This window comes from Fistularia commersonii, chromosome 2 (genome assembly GCF_037954325.1).
Source record: "Fistularia commersonii isolate RoL2024-O1a breed Wild chromosome 2, RoL_Fcom_v1.0, whole genome shotgun sequence".
NCBI lineage: Eukaryota > Metazoa > Chordata > Actinopteri > Syngnathiformes > Fistulariidae > Fistularia > Fistularia commersonii.
This window is the reverse complement of record NC_141285.1, coordinates 13493321-13516884: the sequence shown is the minus strand read 5'-3', so window position 1 is coordinate 13516884 and position 23564 is coordinate 13493321. Positions and strand designations below refer to the sequence as shown.

General features: G+C 38.1%; 1 protein-coding gene across 4 annotated transcripts in view; it reads right to left on the bottom strand.

Moving 5' to 3' along the window:
• eys (EGF-like photoreceptor maintenance factor) overlaps positions 1-23564 on the bottom strand; it is a 164495-nt gene that overhangs the window by 11423 nt on the left and 129508 nt on the right. For 3 of the 4 annotated variants that reach the window (XM_086168217.1, XM_086168227.1, XM_086168234.1), the window contains 3 exons: positions 22884-22992; positions 17373-17596; positions 3026-3198 (listed from right to left, as the gene is read on the bottom strand). In XM_086168217.1, the coding sequence (XP_086024343.1) occupies positions 3026-3198; positions 17373-17596; positions 22884-22992 (506 nt within the window). The remainder of the gene's footprint in view (positions 1-3025; positions 3199-17372; positions 17597-22883; positions 22993-23564) is intronic. The other variant, XM_086168244.1, reaches the window with a different exon arrangement.

The following is a 23564-nucleotide window of genomic DNA, read 5'->3' as shown; positions in this document are numbered from 1 at the left end:
TAAATTACAGCAATATATTGGTTGATTGAATTTTGATTGAATATTGGTGACACTGTGTTTGCATTTGCTAAGGACCCACTCATTGTTAATGTAAAAACAATAGAGCAAGCAGTCTCATCATTGGGAAGTGAATCAGTTGTTTTTTTAGTGGTAGTTTTGGGGTACATTTAATTTCGTCTTGGATTCATCTGCTATGCTTACTATCAATATTCAACAAATACAGAAAAATGGGATCTCCATATTCAAGATCCTCCGACTGTAGATTTATTCCGATTCTTTAATTTTAATTTATCAAGTTAACCTCAACATGATTGACCTCTCTGGTGTGATAAACATGGTACATTCCAAATCATAAAAGTCCCGCAACCATATGCTGTGTAAGACGTTAACTATTGAATTAGAAAATTAGAGAGGAAATTTATTCCTCCTTTTTCCTTAATGTCTCAACAGACAGTCACGCATCCTGAAATGATCAGTTTATTTGACACAACTGTTGTAAAAACAACAAGAAAAAAAACATTTTTTTTCATCATTTGTGTCGCTAAGTTATTGTGCAACACTGTTCAGTCGGCCGGTCTGGGAAACTGTTGTTTACTGAGAGTGTTATTAAAAAAAGAAGCTTATGGACTCTTCCTCAGTGAAACACATTGAAACCCATCCATCTATGGATTATAACATCACACTCTGTCAACTGATATTATGCAGCATTTCCACTTTACTGCACATTTGTGTAATATGGTGCAAATGAACAGCGGTGGCAGGAGAAAAAGAGTGACATGTGAAATGGATTCTGACAAAAGCTGGAATTAAATGTTTCTCTTCTTCACAAAAAGAGTCAAAGAAAGAGGACTCTACCCAATTTAGAGATATTACAAAGTATAATTAAGCATTCTCCTTAATAACCATGCCAGAATGCATCAATTGTAACTGTAATGCTAGTTATTAATCCTGCATTTAAGAAAAACACAAAAAAACGTACAGAATTACATTTCCGATGGAAAATAGCTACAGGAAAAAAAAAAAAAACATTTTCACCGAAACCTCCGTATGAGTCAGACAAGATAAAGTATGACTAGAGCTATAATCCTGAAGAATTTTGAATTTATAGTTTTTTACACTGACTGTATTCCAATGCCATTATGTATTTAACATGTACTACATTATTTTCAGGATTTTCTTTGTTAATTCTTTGCAGGATCTTCAGCAAGTAGCAAGAGCCGCATTTGCACAAAGGTAAACCATGAATTATTCTAAATGGAGTCTTCACGTACCTCTATTTCCAAACAGTTACATTCAGGTGCAGATGGGAACTAAGCTGAATGTTTTACTAAAGGTCTTGTTCTCGAAAGACAGCAATAAGGTATATTGCTGGCTATTTTTGCCTAAGAGGCTGCACAACAAAAATTGCCACAGGTCTTTTGTACAAGAAGTCCCGAGAGGTATGGAGACTCCGGGAGTGATCAGTTGTGATTCTTATACTATCTGATGTAAGTGGGATTAGAACTCAAATGTCAGCTGTTCACTTGGTGTGGCAGTGGAAGGTTAGATTGCTTCGTTTGGCATGTGGGTGCTGGGAGTCTGTCAAGCTGTGCTATGGCTGAGCGACTTAATATGCCAAGTGCCCTGCTGTTCCTGCAGCCAGTTTAGTCAAGCAAAACCCTTTGTTTGTGAGAACCATAACCTATGAAGCTGCTCTCTTGTGGAGATACTGTTTGGAATCACAAGCCTGGCTTTGAAAAAAAAAGAAGAAAAAAATAGCTTTTGAACCACTGAAAGTAGAATTTCCTATTCCTATACTTCTCATTTCTAGGTCATACTGAAAGCATACTGTTCTGAATAAACAAGACAGTCTAGTATCTCTTCAACAATGAATCAGCATAGATAGATAGATAGATAGATAGATAGATAGATAGATAGATAGATAGATAGATAGATAGATAGATAGATAGATAGATAGATAGATGGATGGATGGATGGATGGATGGATGGATGGATGGATGGATGGATGGATGGATGGATGGATGGATGGATGGATGGATAGATAGATAGATAGATAGATAGATAGATAGATAGATAGATAGATAGATAGATAGATAGATAGATAGATAGATAGATAGATAGATAGATAGATTGATAGAGATTTGTTTAGAACCCAAGTGACTGGCAACATTTGACCCGATGATGGGGCGAAACCAACCAAAGTTGTAGGAATTTGTCTTCCAACAAAGTGTCTGACAAAATGTACTATTGCTTTGATATCTTGATATCTTTAATCAATTAAATTAACTCACAGAGTTGGCACCTTCAGAGCCATATTGTTTGTGCAGCTAAAACACAACAATGTTTTATGGTCAAAATGTCCTGGATTTAAGATTAAATAAGTCTACCTTAAAGATGCTTCATAAGCAACACCTGTGGCTGAGTCATCTTGGTTTTCCATATTTTTTATGTCATCATTTAAAAAAGCAGAACTCAGGAAAACAGTCTCATAAGCTGGTATGATAAAAGATAAACTTGTCAAAAGCTGGGAAATACTTGGAAATACTGGGAAATAATCAGCAAAGGGCTTGCTTATCCATCCAGCACGCGTTTTGTAGTTGTGGGACTGTGAGCCAGGGGTTGACTTGAGAGCACACTCTATTTACAAAAAAGTGTGCTTTAATTTAAATGAAAAACAAGTGAACCCGGAACCATGAGTTTTGGAAAGATGCATAAATACGATACTGTATAAATAAATACTATATTATTGTAACAACTAAACCAACTGATGCTGAAGTGTTCAGGAAATAAGACTGTGTGAATTAATTGAGGACCAGTGGAATGTTAAACATATGATTATGTATTAGGTTTGATTATTAAAGCATATTTCTGGAGGAAGACCAGATTTTACCATTGTCATCAGATTTTACTTTCATTAATCCCTTTACAGGCTCTCATTCACCAACTGAGTGCAGATCCGACCACTTAATAAAGCTGCTAAATCTACACGGCATTGATCTGTGTCAAGCTGGTCTGTAATACTTACCCTCATCACACAGTAGCCCTTGTCTACCATAAGGGCATAAACACACAGCTTCCAATGGAGACTTTGGAATGCATGTAGCTCCATGACTGCAGGGGTTGCGCTCGCAGGCACTGAACTGGCACAGCCGGCCTGTGTAAAGGGGAGGACAATTGCAGAACCAGTCCTCAGCTTCACTAAATGAGTGGACATAGAGGGAGACATTGTTAGGCCAGAGGTGAAAATGTACCATGACATTATGGCAAGATGTCCAGATGCTTTACAAGCTCACCCATTAGCCAGCAGAATACACAGGGAGAGAAACAAAATAAGCAGCCTTGCAAAGGATTATATATTTGCAAAGGATTTAGAGGAAATACATCCGGCCTCACAAAATAACTAAAATCTGCAGAAATACAAGCATTTGTATACAGGCACAGCGATGGAAAATAATTTGTCAGATATTTATAAATATAAGTAGCTGCTCCAGCAGCAGAATACTTCACATGCTTGGCAAATGAATGCATGATGAAAAATTACAGCAGAAAGATCAGTACTTTGTCAGCGATATTAAAGCTAACAATTGTACAAGATTTTTTCGCCATCCTCTATACCTATGCGTACTCTTCCTCGCTTGGCAAGAAGACAAGGGCGATCTGGCATACAAAGTAATATCCAGATAGGGACTTTATAAATCCTAAAAAGATGTGTGCAGTTTTAACAGGTATGAAGTCAGATAGAGGAAGCACTGGTGGGGATTCATGTCCATTAATTAATAATGTTTTGTGCAGTAACACTGCAGGATGTATTTTGCGACTCAATAGACTAGCTTCCAGAAATGAAAAATTTACTTTGTGTCACCAAAGTTGAGCACTGTTAGATATGACTTTGTTGAAGAACAAAAGTATGCTGTATAATGCAACACGACTACGTATTAACAGGTAGCTAATATCTTTTCCAAGACACAATGACATGCAGCAACACAATCTCATTGTCATGGTGCCTGTTGTTTTCAAAATAAGTTACAGATGAAAATTATCATGTGGGTATTTGGTGTTGCGGCACTGTTATTTGTATTTTATTTAATAGCTTTCAAGAGCAATAATCAATCATTTAATGGAGCACCTCCTGCTACTGTCACCATTTTTCAGAGCTGCAATTGCAGCCAATTTGTCTCCTGCATTGCCACTTAGTGTTTGTCTTTAAATATTGGTGACATGTAAATTGTGTTGGATTCTTCCAGATGCTTTAATTTCCCTCATCCAGGCTGCAAGTGAAAAGCTTGCAAATGGGGACAATTATTATATTGTCTGACTGTGAGACGCTCACAGCTTTTCCAGGTTATACTTTTTTCTGAGCATTATTATTTATTTTTCGTTTTATTTTTGCAACATCTTTGTCAGGAGTCACAATTCAGATTCAGTAGGGACAAGAGCTTGCTGATGTAGGTTTAAAAACAGATGGGTGCACTGAGTTTGTGGTGAGAAAAGAACCTTTCCTTTATGTCTCTGTCTTAACATTTCCTGCAGAGTGGAGAAAAGAATAAATCAAAACACAAATGAAGGACATAAAAATAAGAATAAAAGCTTTAAATAATTTCTGTCATGAGGACTTATCCCCTAATATGTTGAAAGCACAGTCCAGGTGGGGAGCACAGGCAAAATAAACGGCTTCACTGAGGTGTAGTATAATGTAGTATAGTATAGCAGAGAATAGAATCGCATAGTATGGAATAGCATAGTATTCTATATAGAATAGGATTGTATAGTATACGCAGATGTCTCGTCTTTCACCAGCCAGAGGGGATCCTAGAATTGGCGATGGGGTGGTTTCCCCTAGGAAAGGATTTTAGAAATAATGTGGAAAAACAAAACACAGTGTTAGGGATTAGAAATAGTGTAATTTTCAAATACTAACATTTAACTGTTGACAAAAATTAAAATAGAATCCCCCAAACAAATCCTCCAAAACAAAAAAAACACAGAATTTTCATTTTTTTTCTACTTCATTAATCTCTCAAGAGAAATTATTCTCTGCATTCAATCCCTCATGGCTGAACCATGAGCTGCTAGCAGTCACTTTGCAGCATCAGGAGAGCGGTTAGGGGGTCGCTTTTTCTGAAAGAACATCAGAAGGTTTGCGGATGACACCGCAGTAATCTGATCATCTGTGGGGAGGACACAAAGTACATGACAGCAGTAGCAAGAATGGTGGTCTGGTGTCAGGATATAAATCTCTCCTTAAATACAGGGTGGATTAAGAAGATGATTATTGATTGGTTGGAGGAGGAAGGACCAGCACACTCCAGTTTACATCGGAGAGACACAGGTGGTCAGGGTGAGAACCTTGAACTTCAGTGAGGATCGCCCCCTGGAAGCTTCCCCTGAAGCTCCCGAGGAGCAAACGTTATTCTCCCCAAAAAGGCTGAGGAAATTTTGCATGCCCACTAAAATGCTCAGCAACTTTTACAGATGCACAGTGGAGAGTGTCATCAACAGCTGCATCACTTTGTGGCATGGAAGCTGCTCGGTCAGGACAGGAAGGCTCTCCAGAGGGTGATCAAAACGGCCTAGAAAATCTCTGGAGCAGACGTCTCATCAATCCAGGACATTTACATTTCAAGGGTCATCAGGAAGGCCCACTGCATCACAAAGGACATTTCACACTCACAACACAGCACACACTCACACTTCTGCCATCAGGTAGATTCTTCCAAGGAGTCTGAATACAAAGAAACTTGCATACATTTTTTTTCCCACAGGTTGTCAGATTCCTAAACTCCCCCTACAATGCAAACCCCACTGACTGTCAACACTGCACAAGAGCAACTTTACTCCCCTCACTTAATTCAAACAGTTAGCATTTCCTTCGTAGCTACCATTTATTACTGTCTTAAATTATCACTACTCTGCAATAATCCACTTACTTCCTATACTTTTTTTAGTACATCTGTGCAAGTTATCTCCCAAACTACTGTATGTTGTCGCATTGTTTCAAGTTATTCAAGTTATTCAAGTTATTATTTATTTCAGTTATTCTTACTGCTGAATCCCCTCATTCTTACAATGTACATGGCTATAAAAATCTTGAATAGTGAAACCATTGTTTCACTTTAAAAAGAAAATGCCATATATAAATTAATAATAGACGCTATTATGATTGAGAGAAACTGACTGGAAACTACTTGTACTAGAAAATACTCGTAATAGGAATCGGTGTGGACTTAATGGTTAAAAATTTATTGGCCCTTGCTTAATGTGCACTTATTACGTAATTATTTTGTTAATTTCACATCACTGTGGGATAGTGAGAAACACCTTCTAGATTCCTCTGTATGTTTGGTGCATGTGGAGAAATTGACACCAAAACTGACTTTGACTTTGAAAAGGAGCTGCTGGAACACATCTTAGAGTATTTATTATTTTAAAAATTTGAAAAAAAAACCTACATGAAAATTAACTGAAATGAGCATAAATTCAGCAAATAAAGCCTTTTAGAGTCTGATTGTATTTTCTTATCTAAAATGAAAACACAAAAAGCAATGTTGATTAATAACACGAAAAAATAAGAATTTCAGGATATATCCTATTATCTATATCTTCCTCTCCTTTCGGCTTTTCCCTTCAGGGGTCGCCACAGTGAATCGACCTTCTCCATCTAACCCTATTCTCTGTATCCTCCTCACACCAGACCCCTTCATATCCTCTCTCACTCCGTCCATAAATCTTCTCTTTGGTCTTCCTGCAGCAGCATCAGTCTACTGATATATTCACTATCCTCCCTCTGTACAGGACCGAACCATCTCAGACTGGCTTCTCTGACCTTCTCTCCAAAACATCTAACTTTAGCTGTTCCTCTGACAGAGTCATTCCCAGTCCTATCCATTCTGGTTAGAAAACCTGAGCATCTTAATCTCTGCGACCTCTAACTCTGTCTCCTGTCAATCGTCATTGTAACTTTCTTGTACACCTTTCCTTTCTTTCTGGCCGATAGTCCTCTATCGCATAGTACCCCTGACACCTTTCTTCACCCATTCCAGCCTGCTTGAACCCATCTCTTCACCTCTTTTCCACACTCTCCGTTGCTCTGGACTGTTGACCCCAAGTATCCGAAATGCTCCAACGTTTTGATCTCCACTCCCCGTAGCCTCATCGTTCCACCCGGGTTCGTCTCATTCACATACATACACTCTGTCTTGCTGCGACTAACCTTCATTCCTTCTTTCCAGTGCATACCTCCATCTCTCTAGATTTTCCTCAACCTGTTCCCTGCTCTCACTACAGATCACAATGTCATCTGCACATCACGGTCAATTGCGGTTCCTGTCTAACCTCATCTGTCAGCCTGTCCATCACCACCACAACCAAGAAGGGGCTCAGAACTGATCCCTGATGGAGTCCCACCTCCAACTGGAACTTCTCTGTTACCCCTACAGCACACCTCACCACTGTCTCACAGCAAGCATACATGTCCATGGGGGAGGCGGCTATTGCAGTTTCTGTCTCTGAAAAGGTAAAGTAGAGTAGAGCATCTTGAGAAGCGGAAGGAGCAAGTCTTAAAGCACTTGAGTTTTAATTGGCCTAATCAAAAACCTGATGTGTGGGGTGATAAAGGATTATTTTAGTTTGCCCGAGGCAATTACTTTGATTGTAAAATTGTAGTAATGCTTGCCGACTAATTCCAAAATGTTCCCATTTGCATGAAGTTGATCCTGTACACTGTTCCAGTATATCTTGTGTCGCTCATCTTATATTGTTTAAATTATTAAGGAAAGCTACATTTTTAATCAAATAAGTACCAGAGAAAATTATGAATAATTGACGAGCATCACAATCTTGTGATGTAGCTCTCAGTGAGAACAATATGCAGTTTGGCCACATGCATATCTCAAATTTCATCCCTTGTAAATTATGGACGGACAAAGTCTTTTAAAATGCGTGTGGTATGGAAATACTTATCCCCATAAATCAGCAGTGGTCTTCATTTCTCAAGATTCAAGTGCTTTGCTCTTTGTTATGTTGAAAAGGACCACTGGTTTAACACATCTTCATTGTACTGATGAGCCTTGCCTTTTCTGTTGTGGACCACAGCTTTGAAATCATTACACAGCAAACACATTGGTTTTCATTTACACAACACACTCCTTTTGTCCAAGCAAACATCCATTCAATATTTCCCTGACCTCCTCCAGGCTCTATTGCCTTCCTCAGAAATGAAGAATAGGGATGTCAGTAAGGCCTCCATCATAGTTGCATGAAACATATTGTAATTGAAAACAACAAGGATATTTGAAAAAATACAAATAGAAAAGCAGTATAAACTGCAATGGAACTTTTCCAAAGGGGTCAGGTAGTATTTCCAAGTCCAGCCTAGCAGTAACAGTGCTCAGAGAAACGCCACAGATTTCTGTAATGCCTCAAGGTGTATTTCACATTCAGAATCTGCATCTTTTTTATATTTGCCAGCTTATTTATCCAAATCTATTACCCAGCTCTGACTCCTGTCACACCAAATGAAAAAACTAAAATAAAATCTTACAATACTGTATGTCAATGTGTCCTTCAGTGAACTAAATGAACTGCCAAGCTGTTCAGCAAATGCAGATTTAACAACCCAGCACTCGCAGGTTTAGATAGATGAACTGACACTTTGTTTGCTTCTGAAGGAATCGGGTGTTCTAGGAAACTGTCAAATCTGTTGAGATATCCTGCAGAACAAACTTTTAAAAAGTCTGCAATTCTGGGACTAAAAATTGAGCACAATCATTGGTCTTCTTCATCAATATCAAATGGATGGATAATCAAATGAGTGAATAAATAATAAAATAGAAAAATAATTAAACAACACCCTGTCTATTTCATGAAGTTTTAGCTATCTGCATGATACAGACAAAGCACTAAAAAGGGTACAACCATCAAGCAATGTTGTTGCTGGAACCAAAGCTGAAATAGAAGAATGAATAAAATTGTTGCATTCAAAGCAGCTCAAACTATCAGTGACATGACAAAGGGTTGTCGCGCACACACGCAGAAAAGAAAACATTTACAATTGGTGAAAAAGTGGGGTGTTCGTAGAAAAAGGCTTATAATGGATTTATAAAATAACCCATTAAGTGACAATGTTTTATGCCAAGACTACAGGGACAATGTGTTAGGGGACAATGTGCTAGATATTATCAGCAGATGATTACTTGGGGCAAGTGCACTTGTTCACATGCAAAAAATGTATTAATTAACAATCAGCATTTTCATCCCCTTAAATTAGTGACGTGTCTCAAGATGATGCTCTGCTGTCCATTATTGTTTGTGAATTTTTTTGTTTTGGAATGTAAACAGATCAAATTACATTGTTCCTAATAGCTTATTAGATTAATTATACTACTAATTATACAAGAAAATAAATGCTTCATATCTTGCATGAATAATTATCAGAAGTTTCATGATGGAGTCAACTACCATTGTAATTCTGTCTGATTCAAATCTACCAATATTTCCAGTGAATGGCAACATACTCATGGTTTCAGTTACATTACTGATGGATTATTTGGGAAAAATAAAAATACATAATGAAAATACTATAATCCCCATTTATACTTATTTTTGAGTACTATACATTTGCAACAATATTTTTAAGTAGTGTATACTAAGCTCGTAAAGCTCATATACATATGTAATTTTTAACCTGTTGAACTGTCCATCCATCCATCCATCTGCCACTTATCCTGTGCTCAGGGTCGCGGGTGACACTGGAGCCTATCTCAGCTGTCATCGGGCAAGAGGCAAGGTACCTGGACTGGTTGCCAGTCAATCACTGGCCACATATACAGACAAAGAACCATTTACTCACTCATTTGGGGCAATTTTCAATTTTTTTTTTCCAATTAACCTGCTGAATTTGCATTATCTTATAAAAGACTAAGACCTTGCTCATGTTTGAAAAGTAACTTATGATTGTACTATAGTACATACTGTACTTCCCAATCACTTACTAATTCTGATAAAACAAAATCAAATGCCTTGTTTGGCAAGGTTACATTACTGACATTAACAGCATAAAGCTTTCCAAAGACCTTAAATGTCAAGAGTAATTTATGTTTTGTCAGAAATTTAGAGAAATGTGATTGATGTTTTTGTATTTATTATTTTAAACTCGTCACACTTAAAAAAATACGTAATCGCTCTAAGTAAGTCAAGGTTACCCTCAGTTATTTTTAAACAATAACATATCTTTATTTATATAATACCAGAGTGAACGTGTCCTCCAAAATTCAATGAGCAGTAACTCTGCAATAAGTAAATCTTCTCAGGAAATATTCTCCAGTGATTAAAATTGAACATTGGATAATATCTGTTTGTTTATCATGGAATTACAATAATTGTGTCTTGGACCTTGAGTTTTTAAAGGTTCTTTGAAACAAGCCAAGCTGGAGCCCTGATAAGATTAAATTGGTTTCACTTTCTTTGAGAAGAACACCAGAACACTTGCAAGCAGTGAAATTGAACACCAGGAGAACATTCTGTAAAATGGAGGTTTGTATGCCACTGAACTGAGAGCATCAAAGAAAAAGCAAAGTACAGTTTTTGCCACTGCCAAATTGGCAAGCAACAATTCTGGCAACATGAATGCCACGAGTTTGTGTGTGTGTGTGTGTGTGTGTGTGTGTGTCCATGTCAATTTCTCTACTTAGTTACAAATAAGGAATTATGTATGTAGTTGCATGGATGTTTGAAATGGTTCAATATAAGACCAACAAAACTGATTTTAGGATATTCAAGTGGCGGTTCCCCCCAGTTCAATTTTCAATGGATTTTCTGCAGGAAGGTCACTTTGATGAAATATATAAGTGTCTTTGCAACTGTTTGTATCAAATGTAGCTACCATAAATTTATGGAAAATCTCTTGGTCAGTGAACAGACAGTACTTGATAGCAGACAACAGACAAATGCTTTCTCTGCATCATATTTTTTGCAGTGAAGAGGCATAAAGTGACTTAAAGGCTTTAGCACGTTAAATATGTTAAGGTGGCTCTATTTTTACATTTTAAGAATAGGGGACACTGCACCATACACGTTTGAAACAAATAAAAAGCAAACAAATGAACAAAAGACAGACAGACAGACAGACGGACAGAGTAAATAATCATAGTTGACATTTCTGTTTCAAAGCTTAGACTGTACTGATTGTAATGCTTGTACTGATTTACAGATAGTATGTTATTACATTGCCTCCATGAGCTGCTTCCTTACCATGGGGGAGGGGTTTGCATGTCCCAGTGATCCTGGGAGCTGATATGTTGGGGGCTTTATGCCCCTGGAAGGGTCGCCAAAGACAAACAGGTCCCAGGTGAGGGACCAGACAAAATGTGGCTCAGCGAACCTCCCATGAAGAAGATAATCATTAGACCCAGTTTCCCCTTGCCCAGACACGGGTCACCTGGAGCCAGGCCCAGGGCTCAGCGATGGGGGCCTGGTGACTAGGTCTTTACCCATGGGGCTTGCCGGGCACAGCCCAAAGGAATGACTTCCCCTTGGCTCACCACCCATTGGAAGGGCAAAGAGGTCGGGTGTAGTGTGAGTGGGGTACCTTGGTGGCCCGATCCTCGGCTGCAGAAGCTGGCTCTTGGAATGTGGAATATCACCTCTCTGGTGGGGAAGGAGCCCAACCCGCTGGTGGACTCCAGCTGTGAGGGATGCCATCAAACTGAAAGAGTCCTATCGAGCCTTTCTGGCCTGTGGGGCTTCGGAGGCACCTGACAGGTACTGGCAGGTCAAACACCATGAGTCTTTTTTGGTTCCCAAGGCAAAAACACAGGCGTGGTAGGAGTTTGGGGAGACCATTGAGAACAACTTCCGGTGGGCATCCAGGAGATTCTGGTCCACCATCCAGCAGCTCAGGAGGAAACAGTGCTCTGTCAACACTGTGTACGATGGGAGTGGGGCGCTGCTGACCTCAACTCAAGACATTGTAGATAGGTGGCAAGAATACTTCAGAGACCTCCTTAAACCTGTTGAAACGGCTTCCAATGAGGAAGCAGAGCCAAGGGACTCTGAAGCCGACACACCTATTTTCGGGGCTGAAGTTGCTGAAGCAGTCAAAAAGCTTTTCAATAGCGGGGCCCCAGGGGTAGACGAGGAACGCCCTGGGTTCCTCAAGGCTCTAGATGCTATAGGGCTATTCTATGCTGTACAGCCTAGAACCAGTTACAATGACGAAGAAACAGTAGCCAGAGCTAGAGGTCGCAGAGATGATACTCAGGTTCTCTTTGGGAGTGACCAGAATGGATAGGATCAGGAGTGAGTCTATCAGACGAACAGCACAAGTTAGATGTTTTGGAGAGAAGGTCAGAGGAGCCAGACTGAGATTGTTCGGTCATGTACAGAGGAGGGATAGTGAATATATTGGTAGACGGATTCATAGTTCGGTCCCTGTATGATCGGTGTCGGAGCTTGGTCCGCATTGCCGGAAATAAATCTGACCTGTTTGCGGTGAGAGTTGGACTCCACCAGGGCTACCCTTTGTCACCGATTCTGTTCATAACTTATATGGACAGAATTTCTAAGCGGAGCCTGGACATCCAGGGGATCGGGTTTGGTGGCCTCTTTTTGTAGATGATGTAGTTTTGTTGGCTTCATCAGGCCATGATCTCCAGCTGTCACTGGAACAATGTGCAGCCATGTGTGAAGCAGCTGGGATGAGAATCAGCACCTTTAAATCCAAAAGCATGGTGCTCAATCGGAAACGGGTGGAATGCCCACTCTGTGTCGGGGGAGAGGTCTTGCCCCAAGTAGAGGAGTTCAAGTGTCTCGGGGTTTTGCTCATGAATGAGGGAAAAATGATGCGGGAGATGGACAGCTGGATCGGTGTTGTGTCTGCAGCGATGCGTAATCTGTACCGGTCTGTTGTGGTGAAGAGGGAGCTGAGCCAAAAGGCAAAGCTCTCAATTTAAGGGTAGATCTACATTCCCACCCTGATGTATCGTCACAAGCTGTGGGTAATGACTGATAGCACGAGATCGCGGAAACAAGCAGCCGAAATGAGTTTCCTCTGCAGGGCTGCAGGACTCTACCTTAGATATAGCGTAAAAAGTTCGGTCCTTTTTATTTCCGGGGGGAGCTCGGAGTAGAGCTGCTGCTCCTCCGCATAGGGAGGAGCCAGATGAGGTGGCTCGGGCATCTGATCAGGATGCCTCCTGGACGTCTCCCTGGGTAGGTATTCTGGGCATGTCCATCTGGGAGGAGACCATGGGGAAGACCCAGGACACAATGGAGAGACTATGTTTCCCTGGGTGCTAAAGAACACCTTGGGGTCCCCCCAGAGGAGTTGGACCACGTGGCAGGGGGAGAGGGAGGTCTGGGCCTCAGTGCTCCGGCTGCTGCCCCCGCAGTCCAACTCCAGACAAACAGGGAAAATGGATGAATGAATGGATGGATGTTATTACATACATCGTACGCATTTTACTGTTTGGTAAATGACACATAGTCAAATACGGATTGGAGCTATCTGCATTCCATAACTGCTATCTGTGCAAGTAAAAGGCTTATTTAATGGCCATACATACAGGGGGCATAAACAGTGGCACCAAGGTAAGAATATTAATGAACAGCAAACAGGAGGTGCAGTTCCAAGTGTCCGCCTATTTCTACCAGTGAAAGTGGTTAACACAACAAAAGAAGTACATCTAGCATGTCTTTGCTTACAAGATTATGCATTACGGAATGGCAGTTTTTAATGTATTTATCTCTTTAGTTTTTCTATTTGTCTTAATTTTTCATCAAACTTCGTTCATATAACAGGTTTGATTTGATCCAATTCTGCCTAAAACTCTTAACCCAATGTACTATTCACCACATATCTTGACAAGACTCAACACACACAGAAACACTGAAGCATGTAACACACACACACACACGCACGGACATGCACACACACATACACACAAATACACAACCACACACACATACACACACACACACACACAAATACACACACACACACACACACACACACACACACACATTCCACTCTCGAGCACACATGGAGTGTGTAACTCATGCATCTGCACACAGTGCACACATGTGCATTTGCACCTGCACGTTGATAAAGTAAAAGACTTAAAAATAATGTGTATAAAAACAGAATGCAAATAACAGGAACTGTGAAAGGGCTATAACTTATGAAAATGTCGCGGTAGGAAAAAACACAACAAAATATGCTAAAATTGAAAATGAGAGGTTGAGTGTTAAATATAAAACATAATGATACTATAATTCTGTAAGAATATATTAGTAGACATTGAAACAGGAACACTTAAAAAATCAAAAATAATTGATGTATTGATCAGAAAGTCAGAAATGAAAGGTATTGAAAGGACAACAATCAAGACAGTAAATGTCTTCTTTGGTGTACTTTTACTTCTGCAATGAGAATTTGGAACTTGTTTGACAAAGCAGGGCAACTATCTGTTAACATATTTTTGACAGAAGAGGAACAAGTGTTTAAAGAGCGCTTTCAAACACCTGAGGAGAACAGATGAGAAATTAATGAAGCAAGTATATTGCATTTCTCATGAGTCAGTGCAAAATCAAGACTTTGCCTTCTAATCTCCTAGATTAGGAGAGAGATGCATTTTCCCCCATTCACACATCTGCATGTTCTTGAAAAATTATTTTCGTTTGACAGCAGTCTGATGTATTCATCATTAGTCAAATGATGGGTCTGGAAAAGAAAAAGCAAAACTGGGGTTTATAGAGGTCACAGATGTCATATGTCACACCGATGAACAGCAAGGCATCTGATTTAGCAACATACTATTATTTATTAGTACATGTCTAAAAGAAAAGGATACCATCAGAATAACACCATCCAAATCTCCCTGAACCAAAAATCAAAATCCCCATTCATTCCATTGAATCCTAGCATTGCAATTCAAGACATCTAACTGCAAAGCTGTGTGAACTCCAAGTGACCCCACATGCAGATTCCATGCAGGTTCACGAGACCCCTGCATTAATTTGTATTCATCAAATAGATAATTGCGAGGCCCGCACTTGTGCATATAAGAAGTCAATGTGACCACCATTTCGCAATCTCGTACTTGGTATGATTAAACCATACATATTTCAGTACTCATGGTGACCTTTTTTATTTTCTGTTTCATAAATGCAACTGTTAATTGTAGCATCATAAGACAATAAAGAAGAAATTTAGAGCCCCAATTTTCTGGATTATCTGTGGTAAAAGACAATTGTATGCAGTGAGTGCATTCTGAGCAAGACAGGTGAAATTCCTGGTAAGTGGAGTGTGATAGTGGTAAGATGATCTATGCCAGCTAAAGAAAAATGAAGATATTGTGACTCATTTGACCTGGTTGGAGAGACCAACATGTATTGTAACTGTTCACATATACTCCTTATCTTGAGTTTTTAGTAACTTGGTTATCTCAGTAACACCTTTTTATACTGGTATTTTTTTACATGAAAAATGTTTTTGTGTGGCTACAATGTAATGAGAGACCCTGAGCCATACATGAAAACCCTGAAACATGCTATATGAGGCACATATTTAATCCATTTAACATGGATACTAATTTTTTAAAATATGAGGAAAGATAAAATAAATTAAAAAAACGAATAGATATATTGAACCAAATTTGAAGGAGCTAAATCAGTGACATACCACATTTAATAAAACGGAACACAGGATTAAAAAACAGTTGTTAAATTCAATTAGATTTGGAGCACCAACCGAAAGTGAACTTTGTCGCAACATCAGCATGAATGGAACATTACTTAACTCAAAGACGCTATGATGATTTTCTGCATCTCTTTTCCTTCCATCTCTGTCTCGTAATCAGAATGGTAAGTTAGTTTAAGATTAAAGTACATCAAAAATAAAATCTGTCATGATAATTATTTTGTTTGGATATTTATTTCTGTGTCATACAATTTTGGTTAAAATCAGGACCCCAATGATGTAAAAAAAGATATCAGTCGAAAGAAACAAGTGTTCAAGTGGGAGATGGTCAGTTTACCAATATAAAATATTTTTGGTTTTAAGGAGTGTCTTGCTGCTTACAAAACATATGATTCCTATATGTTTTCATGGTTAAGTATTACAATATGGATTGAAATACTGCAGTCTTTAGGTTCAGTCTTAGAGGTTGGTATAAAAGCCATGTTCCTTCCCACCCTTTATGAGTCTGCAGGAACATCCAGCCAGTCTCCTTATGGTTGGCTATAGAGCTTTAAATACCAGATTATTTGAATTATATAGAATGTTTGCAATGGCATGGTACATTACTTGGAAACAACATATCATTTTAAAACTTGGCATGGTGGAAGCAATCATGAACAACAGTTTTGTGCAGTTTTGGTGGCCAAAAACTGTGGAAAATAAAATAGCAGACATTAAAGCAGCAAACACTGCAACACACACCCAGGTCTTTCACTGTATTACCCAACCCCCTACCCTTCCCACAATGTGCTTACGATAACCCTTATCCTGACCTGAAACTAAATCCAGTTTAGCATTAAGCCCAGCCTTTACCCTTGAGGAGATCATAACAATACTCAGAGAGTAAGAAACTCCCTAAGACTCAGAGAGTAAGAAACTCTCTAAGATGTTCTTAATATTATGGCTGTAATTGTTTAAAAGCTCATTTTGGTCCTCACTATGCAGCGATTATTGCAACCCGTTTTGATTTGACTGGCTGTCACTAGATGATGATTACCAGTTCCACAGGAGACAGCCATTTTACAGTATGCCAACATTTAAATAGGTATAGCCAGTCTACAGTAATACTGGGTAGATAAGAGCTTCACACTGTGTAAATCTGAATTAAATGACTAGTGTTGGGGAAAGCAGCTGTCAATTTGACCGCATTCCTGTTTGCCCAAAGCTCCTACTGCATCAGGATAGCTATGTTGTTAGGGACTAGGAAAACATTGCAAACGTGATTATAAATTCCTACATTGGGGACATTATGGTTCAGATAATCCTTCCTAATGGGTCACAGGCAGCCAGTCTTCCGTATAGTTATAACAAGTTTGTTCAAAAATCATGAGATATTTACAGCATAAGCAAACTGTAGATGATGCAAATGATAAACATTTTCAAACATTATTTTTCTTCTTATTTTTAACCATCTTACGGGTTTTTTTTTATCTGTCTGTACAGTGCATTATTGCTTCTCATCATGTACGAATTATCCTTGATTGTAATCATTTTAGTTGTATCAGGACTTGTTTCCTCGGTTTGAAAAATACATACAAATCATTGTAGAAGAAATAAAACTAAAAAAAAAAGTTACAAAAGGATATTAGTTCACAGATAGTCTAGTAAATTTCAGTAAATAAGAGAAAGGGCCTCCAACCTGACACAGGTTCCTCCATTTCGACAGGGGAGGTGTTGGCAGACAGGTGGATCACAGTTCTGAATGTTTCTTCCTCTCACTGCCTCACCCACCAAGTAAATCTCCCTTGAGTTGACCTGAAGTTCCCTGATACATCCAATAAATCTCCTTGCGTTCTTGGCAAGCCCGTCGTGCATTTCCCAATGGGATGAAACATCCCCAAGAAAAATGGGTCCTAATTTTCCCTGTAAAAATATGAAAAAATAAAGAAAATAAAAAGGGAAGGAAAAGAAGGAAGGACAACCTGTGAGCAATAATTTGCAAAAATCAGAGATTCACACAATGTATAGATTTATATTGTCCTATTCATGTTGTATCCCAGAAAGTAGCATTAAAGATTTCAGTATAATCTGATGTTAATATATCCTCTTTATGTTTAGATTACACATTACTTACTTTAGTGAAGACGGAAAACCTTCAGCCTGAGCTGGACAATAATTTCAAAATGATGTCTTTTGCCACTACTGACAAGTGACATCAGTGTACCAGATGCATCAAAGGAGAATTTAAGTATCTATATATACTGTGAGTTCTCATTGACATTAAAGTTATAAGGCTGATTCATTAAAAAAAAAACTATGAACCTTCAGCTGAGTGAACCATAACGGTCAAATTAACAAGGAATAATTGTATCTGCTGCAGAAAAGACAGAAAAAAATGTATAGTACACAATCATTTGTATTTATTTTATCTTTCATACATTGTCCTCACTTTTGACAGGCAATTAATATTTTATTTTATTTTTAGATGGATTACACTTTCATGCCTGTGGAATATATAATACTTGACTTTTGAAGGTTAAGTGCTCATTGATCAAAGCTCAATTACAGTGTTAAATTATATGTGCAATTAGGACGGTTGATTAAATTTCATTTGCCAACATGTGTTTGGTATTCACAACTTTTATGCAAAAAAATTATTATGTTGAATTCCATCAAGAAAATGATAAATGTCTCAGTTTTTACAGTGACTTATGATCAAAAATGAATGCAATTCCCCAGATCACTGGGACTACATGAACCAAAACTGATACAGATTATAAATATAAGTCGAATATTATTAATCCTTTGTAAGGTATACATTCCAAACACTTTCAACTATTACAGTGTGGTATCTGACAGCAACTGGAAAAAAAAAACTAGTATTAATGCTCTTTAAACTTACTGTTAAAATTGGATACATTAACATACCCATTCATTGCAGAAAGAAGTGCTTATTTTCCACAGCTCATTATATTTAATTTATAAGTTACCTTGAAATGAAAAGCTCAATGTTTTATCTGACAAAAACGGGAATCTTGTTCAGAGACATGGTTTGCAGGAAACTATAAATCTTACTCATAGGGTTTTTTTTGAGCCATTCTTCTTGACAAATTTCTTTTTTTCTCTTAAAAGAATACCCGGTTGGAAAAAAATGCAACATGATTTGGATACTTATGAACATAAAAAATTACACTGAATGTTAAGTTCTTATTTTCATACCCAGTGGAGCTGTCTTCAGAGTCACATTGAAATTTTCATGACTTTCATGTCCCTCCAAAATACAATATCTCATGATTTCAGGCTTCTGGAAATATGTTGGACAACTGCAGTGGAAGCAGCTTTCGGAGGGACAGTCAGGTAAAGTCCAACATTATCATATAAGATGTCAGTTTAACGCTATCTAAACCCTGAATAGCTAGTTAATGAAAATATATTTTAACAACCAACATTGCATCATTGGTTTCATTTTCTACTTCAACTATTTTATTATAGGACATGAAAAATGGTGCTAACGTAATATTTCTGTAACTCAACATACAATCTCTGACAATGTCTGTATACTTGTACTTGTACTAGTTCTCTGTACTGTTGGTTTTGCAGTTACAGTATGCAACACAGAAACAAACAAAAACTGAAAAAAGAAACAAAAAACAGAAGATTAAAATAAAAGAGGTACTTGTTACTGATGTTTTGTGGGATCTAGATGAAGTTTTATGTGGTACAACCAGCAAAACAACAGGAGAGGCCTATCAGCTGTGGACTGAAAGACTATGATGTCAAAGTGTGTATCATGTTTATGAGGACAGTCCTTTACAAGGATCTAGTGATGTAAAATTCATGAGTCTGTAAGTGGACCCAAAGCACCAAGTACTTGAGTGTTGTATGCTAATCTTACTCCTGTTGGAAGACAGCATGAGGTTATGTGGCCTATATTACATTATTTTACTCCTACCCATTTCTTATGTTGTCAGATTTAAAGAGATATATCACCATGGAAAATCAAAACAAAACATTCATCCAATAAATCAAAATCATGCACTTCAAAAGTTTTACTTGTTTGATAACATTTACTTCAGGCATAAAACCATAATCTTTAAAATACTGTAGACTTTTTGATTTCCATACGTTACGGAAAAATATATTCCACTCATAGCCATTGTTGTTGACCCCAGAATACATTCTAGGTGGTGATGTTAAACGGTTGCTACCATCTTGACCCCAGCAGTATATTGACTCAATGCCTTCCGTTTTTGCCTTTTCAATTTGAACCCGAGTGGTTTTACGGGGGAACAATAATAAAGAAATCACTCAAAGTGCACTTAAAAGTAAGGAGGTTCAGATGGACCGGACAAGAGTTTGCTGGCTCGGTGACAGAGGCAGTGTTTTCTCAAACAAATCCACTCTCTGTCAGCAGCTAGTCATGGTGAACAATGTAATCAAATATGTTATAGTGAAGATTAGGGAGGCGTGTGTATAATAAAATACATACATTTTTGACCCAGAATGGATTCTGCAGGTAAAATAATGGCAACCTCTGTAGGTCAAAAGATAATAGAAATACAAAATTTTTATAGTAATTAGGAGTTTCCACTTGGCACAATCAATGAATTCTGGGAGAATGTGTTAATAGCAACACATTAAGGTCACAAAATTCTCTTAGCCAGGCCTCCCTTTAAATGTATTTTGACAAATCATTAATTTGAGCTCTTGTTTTATAGTATTTTTTCATCAGGGTTTTTACTGGTTTGATCGCAAGGTGAGAGAAATGTATTAAACATATAAAACTTCACACATACTTTCCTTGATTGATATTGAGGTCACTGCAGTATCCAGCTTTGTAAACACATAAAGCTTGCACAGCAGCCTTCCAAACAATTTTCCTGACATTCTCTGTGCCCCCTTTATGCTCTCTTCCAAATGAAATGACCTCTAATGTTTCCAGTCAATGAGGTGTTGTCACCATTCTTTGACAGTGAAAGTGACAAGGAGGATAGAGTCTGACAGAGGATTGTAGAGAGGAGGACCCTAATTATGAAGCATCCTCCTTGCACATGTTCTGTTGTCTCCCAAGCCCCAACAGACACCATACCCTCCAAAAAGGGAAAATTATTATGTCCTCTGTTTTCACTTTAATGGCTGGCTAGATTCTATGCTGCTTGTGTCATCAAAAGGGTTTGAGGCCCCACCAGGCAGTCTGTCATTAATGCTTAGGACACAACTATAGCTCCTGGGTTCTTTGTAACATCAAAAATGTTAACTTGAGATGACAAACTCAGTGTGGGGGTGCTTGGTGAAAAGAGCATGTCCTGACATAAGTAAGCCAGGTGTACATGTTGGAGTGGAAATCAAAAAGCAGGGCATTACTGCACTGACACGAGAAGGGCATGATTTCCATTCTCAGTGTAAACATCCTTGATTTGAGATGCATGCATGAAATGCATGAAAACCATACTGGCATTAACAAACAAACGAACAAACCAGCTCCCACTAATGTAATAACATTAGTCCAGTTTAACACACCAAATATATAATTATTTCCAAGGTTAGGCCAGTCGGTGATATTTAATGCTGATTTACAAATACTTTTTAATCATATTCATGTCTGTGTTTAGTGTAGCCCATGGTGTTATTTGGTCAGTACAGAGTACAAAAAAATCATTTAGCATAAACTAATGTTACAGTCTGAAAAAGACAACATAAGAAGTCGATTCATTAGATGATATAAAGAGGTATTACTTATACTTTTCTGACTATTCAGAGAACACTGACAATGGCAGCGAATGGCAGCGAATAACTTAGTATTACCAACCTCTAACAGTCAATGATGAGACAGATAAGGTAAGAATGATAACAACATTGCAAGACATTTGGCAAACTATGTAACAATACTGCCTCCTAGTTAAAAGTGGTCTGGTTTTCAATCTAACTAATTTCTTGCCAGAGAGTTTTGGTTTTAACTGAACCTTGTGTATTTGTTGGGCAGAAATGCAAAATATACAGCCAAAAATTAAGCAGATATTGTATTGTATGCTTTGAAAACTTTGCCAGTAATTCTTAAACCATCTATATTCTAAAACAGGTACCCTGTCAGATATTCAATTGTATTCTCAAATATATCATACCAGTGTAGGATAATGATATACATTTCATTTTCTCTCATTTGAATTGGATATAAATTATGATAGTAACCCAATTTATATCCTACTTGCATTAAATTTTGCCATAGTTGACCATCAATCACTATGTGAGAGAGCTGCAGCAAACACTGGTGTAATGAAACTCCTATTAATAAAATGGTAAAAAATAATCTTGGCCATCTCAAATTAGAAAACCATAAATCACATTGAGGGAGTTGAGACATGTAAGGCCTGTGGGAAGGTTGAGCTCTATTGTACGTCTTTCAAACTGAAAAACAAAATTATTAATTTAATAATAAATATAGGTGTTGTTCATCAAACTAATGAGCCGAACCAGCTTGTGATGAACAGGTGAAAACTAGCCCCGTGCTACTTACATGCTTGCCAAGTCTGATCATCCTGGCAAATGATGTAACAAGTGTATGTGGATTTAGTGAGGGAACGTGTCTTTTTGGTGTGTCTTTAGAGAGTGCTGTTAGTTACACATAATACAGTAACACAGCTAGGGAAAACATGCAAACCAACTTGTGATGTATTTGTCATAGTAGAGAAACAAATCATCTTTATGACATACATATGGAATTAATTTTTCCAACATAGGCTGGGCTCTTTAATGTTGTATTGTGAAAAGAAACCCTTTCGGATCTAATGATGACTTCAGTAGGAAACGGTCAAATCAGGAATATACTTTGCACTTCTCAAAGCCAGAGAGAAATGTAAAAAAAAAAACAACTGAATATCATGTTTGTAAATGTAAATAAGAATTCAACAGTACTTAAAAGACTACAAGAAATGGCTTTACATTGGTTAAATGATTTCAGAAGAGTGAAACGTTTTAAATTGAGTGTCTAGAGAAGCCAAGAAAAAGAGGAAAGACTGCAGAAATTTTCAGATTTCGGTGAGAATCTGATAATATCAGTGTGTGATGGTGAAATGGTCATCTGGTTTTCTGATTTAAAGCAGCAATGTATTTGCTGCTTTAAAGCAATGTTTTGAAAGGGCTACAATGTACTGAAGTTTAAATGACTCAGAAAAATAGAAAGGTTGATTTAAGCATTGGCAGGTCAGGTTACCTCTGACACAGAGTGCGTCATGGGTTCCTCGTGGCGCTGAGCTGTGCCATTATCTACTGCTATTTCAATCATACATGACCCTCCTTGTTTGCCAACAGGGAGACTGTATCTGTGGAAGAGAGGAGAAGGAGAGAAGCTCAGTTAAACAAGGTTTTTCTCTCAATAACTTGCCCACATGATATATCCAGATAGCCATGCCAAACAACCCAATGGCTACAGAGGAGTCCGAGTAATACAGTTACTAATGTTACCATGGAGACAAAAATGACGACAAAATTATATATACCCTATGGATTAGGAATGGGGTGTCACTTAAATTCATATGCGAGTCAAGGCAGGTGAGCAAATATTTTTGGCCATATAGTGTACATTGTGCAGGACACACTATTTTATAAGAAATTTTACAGGCTGGTACATCAGGAAGAAATCAACGGTGCACTCGTATCTGAAGCAACAGCCTAAAACCCGGGAGAAACAACAAAAATAGAGAATGGCTTCCGCAGCTGGCTTTCAATAATAAAGCCAGAAATGGATTTTCTGCTCAGTATTGGATGATATTTTTTTTTCAAGATGTGGTGTTTATGAAAAGATATAAAATCTGGATTTACGCGAGCCAGAACCAATTTAAATAATATGACCATAATATATGCTCTAACCCCCCCTCAGAAAAAAACCTATCAT